This window comes from Pristiophorus japonicus, chromosome 1 (assembly GCF_044704955.1).
Source record: "Pristiophorus japonicus isolate sPriJap1 chromosome 1, sPriJap1.hap1, whole genome shotgun sequence".
Lineage (NCBI taxonomy): Eukaryota > Metazoa > Chordata > Chondrichthyes > Pristiophoridae > Pristiophorus > Pristiophorus japonicus.
This window is the reverse complement of record NC_091977.1, coordinates 44,090,470-44,104,297: the sequence shown is the minus strand read 5'-3', so window position 1 is coordinate 44,104,297 and position 13,828 is coordinate 44,090,470. Positions and strand designations below refer to the sequence as shown.

General features: G+C 48.3%; 1 protein-coding gene across 1 annotated transcript in view; it reads right to left on the bottom strand.

The window, feature by feature from the left end:
• The window catches only part of LOC139263108 (cadherin-related family member 2-like), a 273,421-nt gene that overhangs the window by 1,627 nt on the left and 257,966 nt on the right, over positions 1-13,828 (bottom strand). Inside the window, exons 28-30 of the mRNA XM_070878659.1 lie at positions 3,679-3,792; positions 1,168-1,248; positions 977-1,058 (exon numbers count right to left, since the gene is read on the bottom strand). Of these exons, the coding sequence (XP_070734760.1) occupies positions 977-1,058; positions 1,168-1,248; positions 3,679-3,792 (277 nt within the window). The remainder of the gene's footprint in view (positions 1-976; positions 1,059-1,167; positions 1,249-3,678; positions 3,793-13,828) is intronic.

The following is a 13,828-nucleotide window of genomic DNA, read 5'->3' as shown; positions in this document are numbered from 1 at the left end:
GATCAGAACTCCTACCGCATAAAATTTAAATCAATGTCCCCTTTTATTTAGATATATCTCAAGTTGGTAGCATTGTGATTTGGGACAGTGCCACAAAGAACCCTTTCCAAACCTCCAAGTCTACAAAATTGAAACAGGACAAACCAGAAAATAAGAAAATAAGCACAAAGGCGGGATTGCCAGGGCTTGGAGCTCACACTTGACTCAAAGGCTGCCATTTAGATATCCCGCTGTACGTTATCCCATCAATTGTGGCTTGACAGGATGCGTGATGTTTAGCGTCCCGTGAAGATGTCAAATGTACAGTGTAGCCAAGGAAAGTAGACAATGTATTCAAAAGAAAATGCGGTGAAGGACTATTTGTAATTGCACTTTGGTCATGTGTTGAGCTCCACTCAAAGAAAGCACAGGTCGTAGAATTACAGCTAGAGTGTTGGAGCCCTAATTCTGCCAACGTTCCTTTCAAGGGGACAACTCATTGATAGGTGCGTGGGACAGCTCAATTTACTTGATAATACAGTGAACACATTCATTTTCTTCCTAAATCCCCCTTTTTTGGAGGAGAGCATAAGAATTGATATGCTGTCACATGTCAGTCTTTAAAATCTAAGTTGGTTTGGAAAAGTACCTCCAACATCCCACAGCAGTGACACTAATTGCTGGTCGTTAAGGGTGGCGGGATGTAAAATTGTTTCCAGTTCTACTGTAAAACTGCATGAAATCTCTCCTAATTGAAAGACATACGGGTTGCAGTTGGGCTGTGTCAGATTAGTATTGCACATTGTAACCTGTCTGCAGAAAATTCCTTACTCTGCTATTCTGTTGTGAGTATTAAGCTGTGTTTTTAAATGGGCTACTGCCTTTAAAATAGTACAGAGAAAGGAATTACATTTCAACGTGTTGATGCATTTGCCACTAGCATCACTCAGTGTGACTTCAACCTAATAATAATGCTTTCAACGGTGTTCTAAATTACCTGATATTTGTAGGTGCCAGGTTTCCGAATATTAAAGTACTCCTTCTCATCACCAGTGGCATTATCATCAAGAGAGTTCAAACTGTATTTCATAACATATTACATAACTGTTAGTTTGGTCAACGTAATCAATGAAGTTATTTTAAGTATAGGTTTCAATTTCTGAATTTCAAAGGAGTGAGAATCCAAACCTTTTCTGATCCAAACCAGCTTCATCATTAAAACGGCAGGCTGCTTCACTGAACAAAGCTTTATTCCAAATTGGGTTGGATCTGAAGGAAAATATATAAAAGAATGACTTGCTTACTAAATCAACCAACAGTTACAGCATTGTAACTATAGTGCAGCCATTCCTCTGGTGGCAATGTGTAGTGGCATTGTAAATGTGTCAGTGACGATTCCCTCTGTTCAGCAGTTCAACAGATGAACTCTTCCATGAACATGAGAGGAAGTGGTTTAATTTCTACCTGCTGGAAACTACGGGGGTTAAAATTGAAGTGGTGGACACACACTGCTGGTTTTCCATCCTGCCTTCCCGCCTCTGGTTTAATAGATGGCTGAGACGGCTGCTCGCTTGATTAAAATTGGGGTCCTATTACAAAGACAGGATCACAAAGCCATTATGAAGGCCCACCAGGTGGGACATTTGCAGTGCAAGCTTGGGCAATAAATCAAGGCCATGAAAGGTAGGTGAAAAATGATTTATTTGAAACAGATTCCTGATGGAAAGGAAAGCCAGCTAGGAGATATTGGCCCATACATTCGGGAGTGCCCCCAATATTGGGCCTCGGATGTCAATCCCATGTAAACGACACTGTGGGTGGAGGCCACAACTGCAGGTGTTGGAAGTTGGGACCGCTGTTAGTGCCACAGTGGCCTACAGGTTAGTGATGGCCTCGGGGGAGGGGAGGGGGATCATGGGCCTTGGGGGGAAATCGTGGGCCTCGGGGGGGAGAGAGATTGGGGAGCCTGGAGGTCAGGGTTTGAGGTTTTCAGGGCTATGGGGAGGGAGCTCGGACGTCAGGGCCGGGAGCGGCGGGGGGAGGCAAGAATGCGGCAATCGGCAGGGTGGTTTCATGTGAGATCAGGAGGTGCACTCCTGCTCTTATTTTGTTGCAGGCATTCTGCAGGGCTGGGGTCATGAATCGGGCCGTTCTCCACTCGCGAGGGCGAAAATTAAAGGGGTGGTGCGTATCGTCATTTTGTTTAAATCGTCCACTTACATTTCATTGAAGATTTCGCGGTGTCCGAGCCACCATGTTGCAGCCCGGCACAGAAGCGGAGTGCCTGGCTGCTGCCATGGCACCCTGCTCACCGGTGGAGAAGTGGTGGCCCCTCGCCCCATTGCAGAGCTCGCAGTGTGCCCTCCGCTTTAACGCCAGCGCTATGCAACGCTCCACGTAGCACTGAAAAATTCCCACGCTTGCTGCTCCGCTTCCACCCCCGAGAGGAAGTGGAGCACCTGACATTGCGTTCCACTTCCTCTAGGGGACAGTGACCCCAATTTCGCGGCTGGGGTATAGGAAGACCCGCATCGCCTCGGTTACCGCCCCCAAACGGGGCATTCCCGAATTTCGATCCCATTGTGCAGGACACCACCAAAGTTAAAGAGAGTAGGATTGAAGATGAGTTAAATCAAAAAGTAGTGATCAGGCAATACAAAACTGTAACTTGTAAGAGGAAAGGAAAGCTGAGGGAAGTAAGGAGTTTCACAGTTTTGATGGAAAGTATAAAATGAGCAATTGTGTGCTGAGTTTTGATTTCCGTATTGCATTAGATAGATATATATCTATTTATATATTGTGAAATTTCCAACAGCACATGCCCAACATTTTTGTCTATCAATCAATGGATGGAAAATCACGATCGGTGTACCTGCAGTTTTACAGTGGGCTACATTTTCCTGGAGCAGGCTATCTCGCAGCATTCTCCGTTACTGCACAAACAGTGTGGGGATTTGCATGGGTTTCCTGATGGCGAAACTGTCCCCACCCCACACTGCCCTGGCACCCCATAAATGTCAGGCCACTCCCTTAACCAAATTAGATGTTCAGGTTGAGAAATAAGCAGAGGAAGGACAGAGAAGGAGGGTGAATTAGAGTGGGTGAATTCAATGTCAAATCAGGTACAGAAAGAGAAATAAAGGGGTGAATCTTAATTCTTCAAAACGGGTGGGCTGGGGTCGGGTCAGAGGTTAAGGTACAAAAAATCGGAAAGAGGAACCCAATCCTGGTGGAACCCGGCCACTTCCGGTTTTAACGGAGGTGGGACGAGGGGCAGGAGACCAATTCGCTCATGGGAGGCGGGTTGATCCTTTATGTATTATGATGAGGCTGCCTGCCTTCATTCTAACAGTCATTCTGGGCCTGAAATCACGCTCCTCACGGGCGAGTACAAAGTGTGCAAACGTCCGTGGCGTCCCCTGCAAGTTCCTGGTTTAGGCATGCTAATTCTTCTGACAGATCGCACGCATGCGAATGAAAAGGACCTCCGCGGGCGGAGATTTGGGCTATTTGCCCATCTCCTGCCCAGCGAATGCCCTTCAAACTCTTAGGCTGGTAAAAGAGTTTTTAAAAAATTTAAAATTAAAATGTTATCACTCAATTATATATTAAACACTCTGTCCATTAAGGTAAGTTTATTTTTAGCCCGGTTAAAACATAATTTAAAAAAATTCAATAATATAAATTCATGTATTTTACCCTTCGGAGGTGTGCCTATTTGTTCCAGGTACATCAAAAATCAGGGGGTTACTTTTCGTAGAGGTCAGAACTGTGACACTCATTGCTGAGGCTGCCTTCAATTTGCGTTGATACCTAGAGAAAAAAGGATGCTGAAATTAAGTTTTTGCAGATGTACAATTTACTTTGTTAACCATCTATAAATGAGGTTACTGGGTAGCGACAAAACAATTAATTTTAGTCCTGATTTTGAATCAAATTGCATTCGTATTATTTTTGGTAAAACAGCATGGTTTTATAACGTTTAAGATACACAGCAAGTATTATAATGAGCTCATTTTCAAGTGCAATAAATATTTACATAGTGGCAGCCTGCCAGTCAAACTCTGGCGTATTTGGGTAATTTCTTTAGCTGCCAGTCAGGCTATTAGATGGAGTGCCAAGAATAGGCAATAAAATTCCTCCCAAGACAGAGTGCTGAAATAACGCCCCCGACAGGCAGATCACAGAGCGGCTTTGAAAGGCTTCCTCGATAATTCCAGCCTAGGCAACTGTCTGCCTACACTGCCTCTCTCGGTATTGGGTTCCTAACACAGATGAGACTGCACACAGGGAGGTTAAAGTAACAGTCTTTATTAAGACACTCCAGAGTGAGGAACAGGCTTAGGGGCCGGCTTATATACAGTGCTGGGATCCCTTGGGACTTCAGGGGATGCGCTCCCTGGTGGCGGAACATGGGAGTGCATGATTTACAGATACACAACGTCATTCCCCCGCCCCCCCCCCCCAAGTCAAAGTGAAAACTATTTACAAGGTGAGGCGGTTGGGAGCCGTTCTTTCCCTGGTGGACCGCTCGGTGCAAATATCTGTTCTGGTGTGTTGTCTGTGCTCGCGCTGGGCTGGCATGTTGTTGGCCCTGCAGGGCTGCTGGGTGAGCCTGGCCTTGCTGGGCTGTTGGGCATGATAGGTTCAATTTCCTGGTCCGGGGTGGTGTCGTTGATCCTTTGAGTGTGTGTTGTGGGCTCGAAAAAGGTGGTGTCTGCTGTGGGTTGCTCAGGGCAGTCTGTGAACCGCAGCCTCATTTGGTCCAGGTGCTTTCTGCAAATTTGTCCATTGTCTAGTTTGACTACAAACACCCTACTCCCTTCTTTACCTATCACCGTGCCCGCGATCCACTTGGGACCATGTCCATAGTTTAGCACATACACAGGGTCATTCAGATCAATTTCCCGTGACATTTTGTTGCTGCCGCCTGCTCTCTACCTGATCATGCAGGTTGGGGTGAACCAGCGAGAGTCTGGTTTTAAGTGTCCTTTTCATGAGTAGCTCAGCCGGGGGCACCCCTGTGAGCGAGTGGGGTCTCGTGCGGTAGCTGAGCAGTACTCGGAACAGGCGGGTTTGGAGTGAGCCTTGTGTGACTCGTTTAAGGCTCTGTTTGATTGTTTGTACTGCCCGCTCTGCCTGCCCATTGGAGGCTGGTTTAAACGGGGCCGAGGTGACATGTTTGATCCCATTGTGGGTCATGAATTCTTTAAATTCGGCACTGGTGAAACTTGGCCCGTTGTCACTGACCAGTATGTCAGGCAGGCCGTGGGTGGCAAACATGGCCCTCAGGCTTTCAATGGTGGCGGTGGCGATGCTTCCCGACATTATTTCACATTCAATCCATTTTGAAAAAGCATCCACCACCACCAGGAACATTTTACCTAGAAATGGATTCTCGACCATGGTCTGGAGGGCCAGGACCACAAACTTAGTGGTGCCTCTCTGGGCGCATTGCTCAACTGAGCACACACGCTGCATTGCCGTACACAGGACTGTAAGTCAGAGTCGATACCAGGCCACCACACGTGGGATCTGGCTATCGCTTTCATCATTACTATACCCGGGTGTGTGCTGTGGAGATCCGAGATGAACATCTCCCTGCCGTTTTTGGGTAGCACTACGCAGTTACCCCACAACAGGCAGTCTGCCTGAATGGACAGCTCATCCTTTCACCGCTGGAATGGCTTGATTAGCTCTTGCATTTCAACGGGGATGCTGGCCCAGCTCCCATGCAGTACACAGTTTTTTTACTAGGGACAGCAGCGGATCCTGGCTGGTCCAAGTCCTAATCTGGCGTGCTGTAACAGGTGATTTATCATTTTCAAATGCTTCCATGACCATCAACAAGTCTGCGGGCTGCACCACCATCAACAAGTTTGCAGGCTGCACCATTTCCACCCCCGTGGTGGGCAATGGTAGCCGACTGAGAGCATTCGCACAGTTCTCGGTGCCTGGCCTGTGGCGGATGGTATAGTTATACGCTGATAGCATGAGTGCCCACCTTTGTATGCGGGCTGAGGCATGAGTATTTATCCCCTTGTTTTCAGCGAACAGGGATATGAGGGGCTTATGATCGGTTTCCAGCTCAAATTTGAGGCCAAACAGGCACTGATGCATTTTCTTTACCCCGAACACACATGCTAATGCCTCTTTCTCAATCATGCTGTAGGCCCTCTCGACCTTAGACAAGCTCCTGGAGGCATAGGCGACAGGTTGCAACTTCCCCGCAATGTTAGCTTGTTGTAATACACACCCAACTCCGTACGACGACGTGTCACATGCTAGCACAAGTCTTTTACATGGGTTATACAGTACAAGCAGCTTGTTGGAGCATAAAATGTTTCTGGCTTTCTCAAAAGCAATTACTTAGTTTTTCCCCATACCCAGTTCTCACCTTTACGCAAAAGCACAACTAAGGGTTCTAAGAGGGTGCTTAACCCCGGTAGGAAGTTACCAAAATAGTTGAGGAGTCCCAGGAACGACCGCAGCTCCGTGACGTTCTGTGGCCTGGGTGCGTTCCTGATAGCCTCTATCTTGCTGTCTGTGGGCCGAATGCCATCCGCCACGATCTTTCTCCCCAAAAACTCCACTTCCGTTGCCATGAAGACGCATTTCGACCTCTTCAGCCGCAGTCCTACGCGATCCAGTCGCTGGAGGACCTCCTCCAGGTTTTATAAGTGCTTGACGGTGTCCCGACCCGTGACCAATATGTCGTCCTGAAAAACCACTGTGCGTGGTACCGACTTGAGTAGGCTCTCCATGTTTCTTTGGAAGATTGCTGCAGCCGACCGAATTCCAAACGGGCATTTGTTGTAGATGAACAGTGCCTTGTGCGTGTTGATGCAGGTGAGGCCCTTCGAAGACTCCTTCAGCTCCTGCGTCATGTAGGCCAAAGTCAGGTCGAGCTTGATGAACGTCTTGCCTCCTGCCAGCGTCGCAAATAGGTCGTCTGCCTTAGGTAGTGGGTATTGGTCCTGTTGCGAGAAATGATTAATAGTTACTTTATACTCGCCACAAATCCTGACCGTGCCATCACTTTTGAGTACTGGAACAATCGAGCTGGCCCACTCGCTGAATTCCACTGGGGAGATGATGCCCTCGCGTTGCAGCCTGTCCAGCTCGATTTCCATTCTCTCCCTCATCATGTGAGGTACCGCTCGCGCCTTGTGGTGAATGGGTCGTGCCTCTGGGACCAAGTGGATCCGCACCTTCGCCCCGGAAAAGTTTCCAATGCCTGGCTCAAAAAGGGAAGGAAATTTGTTCAGAACCTGGGTAGATGAGGTCTCATTGACATGTGATAGCGCTCGGATGTCATCCCAGTTCCAGTGGATTTTGCCCAGCCAGCTCCTTCCAAGCAGTGTGGGGCCATCGCCCGGGACAATCCAGAGTGGCAGTTCATGCACCGTGCCCTCGTAGGTGACATTGACCATGGCACTGCCCAGGACAGATAAGCTCTTTGTTGTACATTCTCAGTTTTGTGTGGATGGGGCTCAGGGCTGTTGCACCAGTCTCTCAAACATCTTTTTACTCATGCTGGATTGGCTAGCGCCAGTGTCCAATTCCATGGCGATGGGTAAGCCATTCAATTTTACATTTAGCATTATAGGTGGACACTTCATCGAAAATGTGTGCACCCATGTACTTCAGCATCTGCCCCCTCTCTCTGAGGCTCGAAATTGCTTTGATCCACCATGGACCGATTTTCCTCTGCCACATGGTAGTTAGCAGGTTTTGCAGAGCTTGCAGCTCATCTGCAAGCTCATTGTAGGTGCCCCATTGTTCCACAGCTCTTGCAAACATACCCTTTGAAGCGGTATGAATAGGCTGAATGGAAGCCTCCACAACACTAACAAGGTGTGAATTGCCTTGCATTCATCCTTTGTTGCAGACTCTGAGACATTTGGGTCACCTGAGGCCTGCTGGCAGTTGCAGACTCGTGGGTTCTGCCCTGTATATTTCTGCTCGCAAACACAGTTCCAGTTAACGTATGAACATTACTAGCACTTGTGTGCTGAGAGATTTGTTTGGTGTTATCACTGGTGGACATCAACGCCTGTGCTATCGCAATGGCCTTACTGAGGGTCAGTGTCTCTACAGTCAAAAGCTTTTGTAGGATGGTCTCATGGCCAATGCCCAGTACAAAATTGTCTGTGAGCATTTGCTCCAGGTAGCCATCAAACTCACATTGTCCTGCAAGTCGCCTTAGCTTGGTGACGTAGCTCGCCACTTCCTGACCTTCAGATCACTGGCACGTGTAGAACCGATACCTCACCATCAGCACGCTCTCCCTCGGGTTAAATGCTCCTGACCCAGTGTACACAGCTCCTCATACGACTTGTCTGTGGGTTTCACCAGAGCCAGAAGATTCTTCATGAGCCTGTAGGTCGGTGCCCCGCAGACCGTGAGGAGAACCTTTTTGCAGCGCTTCCTTCTCCGTCCAGCTCATTGGCTACAAAGTACTGGTCTAGCCGTTCGACATAGGCTTCCCAGTCCTCACCCTCCGAGAACTTCTCCAGGATGCCCACAGTTTGCTGCATCTTTGCGTTGGATTCGTATACTCGTCGCTGGTTATTGGGTTCCCAACACAGATGAGACTGCACACAGGGAGGTTTAAGTAACAGTGACCTCAGTCTTTATTAAGACACTCCAGAGTGAGGAACAGGCCTTCGGGGCCAGCTTATATACAGTGCTCCCAAGGGATGCTGGGATCCCTTGGGACTTCAGGAGATGCGCGCCCTGGTGGCGGAACATGGGAGTGCATGCTTTACAGATACACAACACTTGGCAGTCCATTATAAATGTCTAACTTGTTTGTGTAACCTTCCTTGTTTAAGCTTGAGCCCGTGCCTCGATTCTAGAGCTTGTGTCAGTCTGGGCCGACATGCTTTAAAAGAGTGATCAGAGGGGCAAAGAGAGACCTGGAATAAACATAGAAACATAGAAAATAGGTGCAGGAGTAGGCCATTCGGCCCTTCGAGCCTGCACCACCATTCAATATGATCATGGCTGATCATGCAACTTCAGTACTCCACTCCCGCTTTCTCTCCACACCCCCTGATCCCCTTAGCCGTAAGGGCCACAACTAATTCCCTCTTGAATTTATCCAACGAACTGGACTCCACAACTTTCTGTGGTTGAGAATTCCACAGGTTCACCACTCTCTGGGTGAAAAAGTTTCTCCTCATCTTGGCCCTATATGGCTTACCCCTTATCCTTAGACTGTGACCCCTGGTTCTGGACCTCCGCAACATCGGGAACATTCTTCCTGCACCTAACCTATCCAGTCCCGTCATAATTTTATATGTTTTTATGAGATCCCCTCTCATTCTTCTAAATTCCAGTGAGTATAAGCCTAGCCGATCCAGTCTTTCTTCATATGTCAGTCCTACCATCCCGAGAATCAGTCTGGTGAACCTTTGCTGCACTCCCTCAATAGCAAGCACTTCCTTCCTCAGATTAGGAGACCAAAACTACACACAATACTCAAGGTGTGGTCTCACCAAGGCCCTGTACAACTGCAGTAAGACCTCCCTGCTCCTATACTCAAATCCTCTCACTATGAAGGCCAGCATGCCGTTTGCTTTCTTTACTGCCTGCTGTACCTGCATGCCAACCTTCAGTGACTGATGTACCATGACACCCAGGTCTCGTTGCACCTTGCATTTTCCTAATCTGTCACCATTCCGATAATATTCTGCCTTCCTGTTGTTGCCACCAAAGTGGATAACCTCACATTTATCCACATTATACTGCATCTGCCATGCATTTGCCCACTCACCTAACCTGTCCAGGTCACCCTGCAGCCTCTTAGCGTCCTCCTCACAGCTCACACTGCCACCCAGCTTAGTGTCATCTGCAAACTTGGAGATATTACATTCAATTCCTACGTCTAAATCATTAATGTATATTGTAAAGAGCTGGGGTCCCAGCACTGAACCTTGCGGCACCCCAGTAGTCACTGCCTGCCATTCTGAAAAGGACCCGTTTATTCCCACTCTTTGCTTCCTGTCTGCCAACCAGTTCTCTATCCACGTCAATACATTACCCCCAATACCATGTGCCTTAATTTTGCACACTAATCTCTTGTGTGGGACCTTGTCAAAAGCCTTTTGAAAGTCCAAATACACCACATCCACTGGTTCTCCCTTATCCACTCTACTAGTTACATCCTCAAAAAACTCTAGAAGATTTGTCAGGCATGATTTCCCTTTCATAAATCCATGCTGCCTCGGACCGATCCTGTCACTGCTTTCCAAATGCTCTGCTATTACATCTTTAATAATTGATTCCAACATTTTCCCCACCACCGATGTCAGGTTAATCTGTCTATAATTCCCTGTTTTCTCTCTCCCTCCTTTTTTAAAAAGTGGATTTACATTAGCTAACCTCGACTCCCAGATGCTTTTGATAAAGTTCCACATGCAAGGCTGAAAGATTTAAACTAATGTTGTGGGGATTCACAGTCATTCTTGGATACAGATAATGAATCGACTGAAAGTTAGAAAACAACAGATACTTATTAAAGGAGTTACATTAGGGTGGTGAGGGGTACTGAGTGGAGTGCCCCAGGAACTATTTCTTTTTTTAGTTCATGGGATGTGGGTATCGCTGGTAAGGCCAGGATTTATTGCCCATAATTGCCCTTGAGAAGGTGGTGGTGAGCCGTCTTCTTGAACCGCTGCAGTCCGTGTAGTGAAGGTATTCCCACAGTGCTGTTATGAAGGGAGTTCAGGATTTTGACCCAGCCACGATGAAGGAACGGCGATATACTTCCAAGTCAGGATGGTGTGTAACTTGGAGAGGAGCTTGCAGGTGATGGTGCTCCCATGCGCCTGCTGCCCTTGTCCTTCTAGGTAGCAGAGGTCGTGGGTTTGGGAGGTGCTGCCGAAGATGCCTTGGCAAGTTGCTGCAGTGCATCTTGTAGATAGTATACACTGCAGCCAAGGTGCGCAGGTGGTGGAGGGAGTGGATGTTTAAGGTGGTGGATGGTGTGCCAAACAAGCGGGCAGCTTTGTTGGTGTTACTACTATTTATAATTTACTTCAGCAATTTGAACTCAGAAACCTAATTCAAACTGGTCAAATTTGCAGTTGATAGTCTAAGGAGGCCATTTTGACTTTGTGCAACAGCAAATTGGCAGTCCACTTTACATCTCTCGTGATTTTTATTTCCATTGGATGCATTAGTACCTGGATTTGCATATGCATGAGGCTTAACGGGTGGGCACCCTGCATGCCTTAAAGTTACCAGCTTCCAATTTTCAGCCGGCGCACTTCTGGGGACGATAGAGCTTGGGACATTGCAACTAGAAATTGGGCCCCACAACATTAATGTTACGTCCAAAAAAAAACAGGCAACGGTATTGACTTTCTCCCCCTCTCACTGCCGAGGGTCACACATAAAGTTGACTACTTGGGTGAGATATTAGAGGGCAGCCAGTGCCAGTAGAACCATATCCCAACTCGACTCAACACAACAACGCAACAAGAGGAGGGAGAAAACTGAAACATAACTACACTCAAAGTAATTCAATTCTGCCCGCAACCACCTTTTATAAAGCACAGGCTTGGAAAGTGTAATGTCCTTACTCAATGGCACAAAACCCACACGAGGCACATTCTATGGTCAAGGTCACTCTATGACCTAAACCTTTATTCACAGGACCAAGAAGTGATGACCCTGCGTGGGAACTCCCTTTATATACCTGGAGGACCAGGTAAGGAGTGTCTCCCACAAGTTCACCCCCTGTGGTCAAGGTGTGCATTGCTTAAATATATACAGTATTGCAGTTGTGTTACATAGAGGTTACATACATGACATCACCTTCCCCCCCCCAAAGTCTTATTGGGATCATAGGTTAAGTCTTTCAGGTGGTCTACGCTCCCTTGTGGAGTGCCGCAGTTGGGGCTCTGGTTGTTGAGCCTTGGCGTGAGTGTCTGTCACCTGTGGTGACTCCGGCCTGTCTGGGCTGACCGCAGGGACTGTGCATGCTGCTGAATGTTCTTGTTGTTCGTTCACTGGCAATGGTGTGAGCACCATTTCATGATCTTCCTCGGGTTCCTCAGTGTCCATGCTGAACCTTTTTTTTACTTGGTCCAGATGCTTACGGCATATCTGCTCATTGTTAAGTTTAACCACGATGACCCTGTTTCCTTCTTTGTCCGTTACAGTACCCTCAAGCCATTTGGGCCCCACGGCGTGGTTGAGGACAAATATGGGGTCATTTATTTCTATACATCACCCCCTTGAATTTCGGTCATGGTACTCGTTTTGGGACTGGCGCTTGCCCTCAACTATGTCGGTCAGGACTGGGTGAATGAGGGACAACCGAGTTTTGAGTGTTCGTTTCATAAGTAGCTCAGCGGGCGGGACCCCCGTTAGCGAGTGCGGTCGGGACCTATAGACCAGCAGGAGACGCGATAGGTGGCATTGAAGGGAGGGTCCTTGAATCCTGAGCATGCCTTGTTTAATGATTTGGACCGCACGTTCTGCCTGGCCATTGGAGGCCGGCTTGAACGGTGCTGTTCTGACATGGTTGATGCCATTGCCCAACATGAACTCCCGGAATTCATAGCTCGTGAAACATGGGCCATTATCGCTAACAAGGATGTCCGGCAAGCCGTGGGTTGCAAAGACCGCACATAGACTCTCCACAGTGGTGGATATCGTGCACGAATTCAAAATGATGCACTCGATTCATTTCGAGTATGTATCTACCACAATGAGACACATTTTTCCCATGAACGGGCCCACGTAGTCTACATGAATACATGCCCATGGCCTGGTTGGCCAGGGCCACGGGCTGAGAGGGGCCTCCCTGGGAGCATTACCCAGTTGGGCATACGTCGTACACCTGCGAACACAGTGTTCCAGGTCTGAATCAATTCCCGGCCACCAAACATGTGACCGTGCAATGGCCTTCATCAGCACGATGCCTGGATGCTCGCTATGGAGTTCCCTGATGAGTGCCTCCTTGCCCCTCTGGGGCATGACTACCCGGCTGCCCCATAGTAGGCAGTCAGCTTGGATGGCGAGCTCATCCATCCGCCTGTGAAACGGTCTGACCTCCTCAGGGCATGCTCCATGTGCGGGCGCCCAATCCCCAGTCAGGACACATTTCTTAATCAGAGATCGGAGGGGATCTCTGTTTGTCCAGATTTTGATCTGGCGGGCTGTGATGGGGGAGCCTGCGCTGTCAAAGGCATCAATGGCCATGACCATCTCAGCGCTTTGCTCCGCTGCCCCCTCAGTGGTGGCCAGTGGAAGCCTGCTGAGCGCGTCAGCGCAATTTTCGGTGCCAGGCTGGTGCCGGATGGTGTAGTCATAAGCAGCCAGCATGAGAGCCTATCGCTGTATGCGAGCTGACGCGTTGGCATTGACAGCCTTGTTGTCTGACAACAGGGATGTTAACGGCTTGTGATCCGTTTCCAATTCAAACCTCCTGCCAAAAAGGTACCGATGCATTTTTTTTACACCATAGACACACGTGAGTGCTTCCTTCTCAACCATCCCATATCCCCGTTCTGCTTGAGAGAGCGACCTGGAAGCATAAGCCACAGGTTGTAGTTGGCCCTCAGCATTACTCTGCTGCAACACGCACCTGACCCCATAGGACGATGCATCACATGTCAGAACCAATTTCTTACAAGGGTCGTACAGGGTCAATAACTTATTTGAACAAAGCAGGCTTTCCATGTTACGTTGAAAAATTGCGGCCGCTGATCGAATGCCAAACGGGCACCTGTTGTGAACGAACAGTCCCTTGTGCGTGGTGATGGTGGTCAGTAGTTTAGATTCATCGGCCAGTTCTTGGGTCGTGTAGGTTGAAAGCCCGTTCTTGACAGTC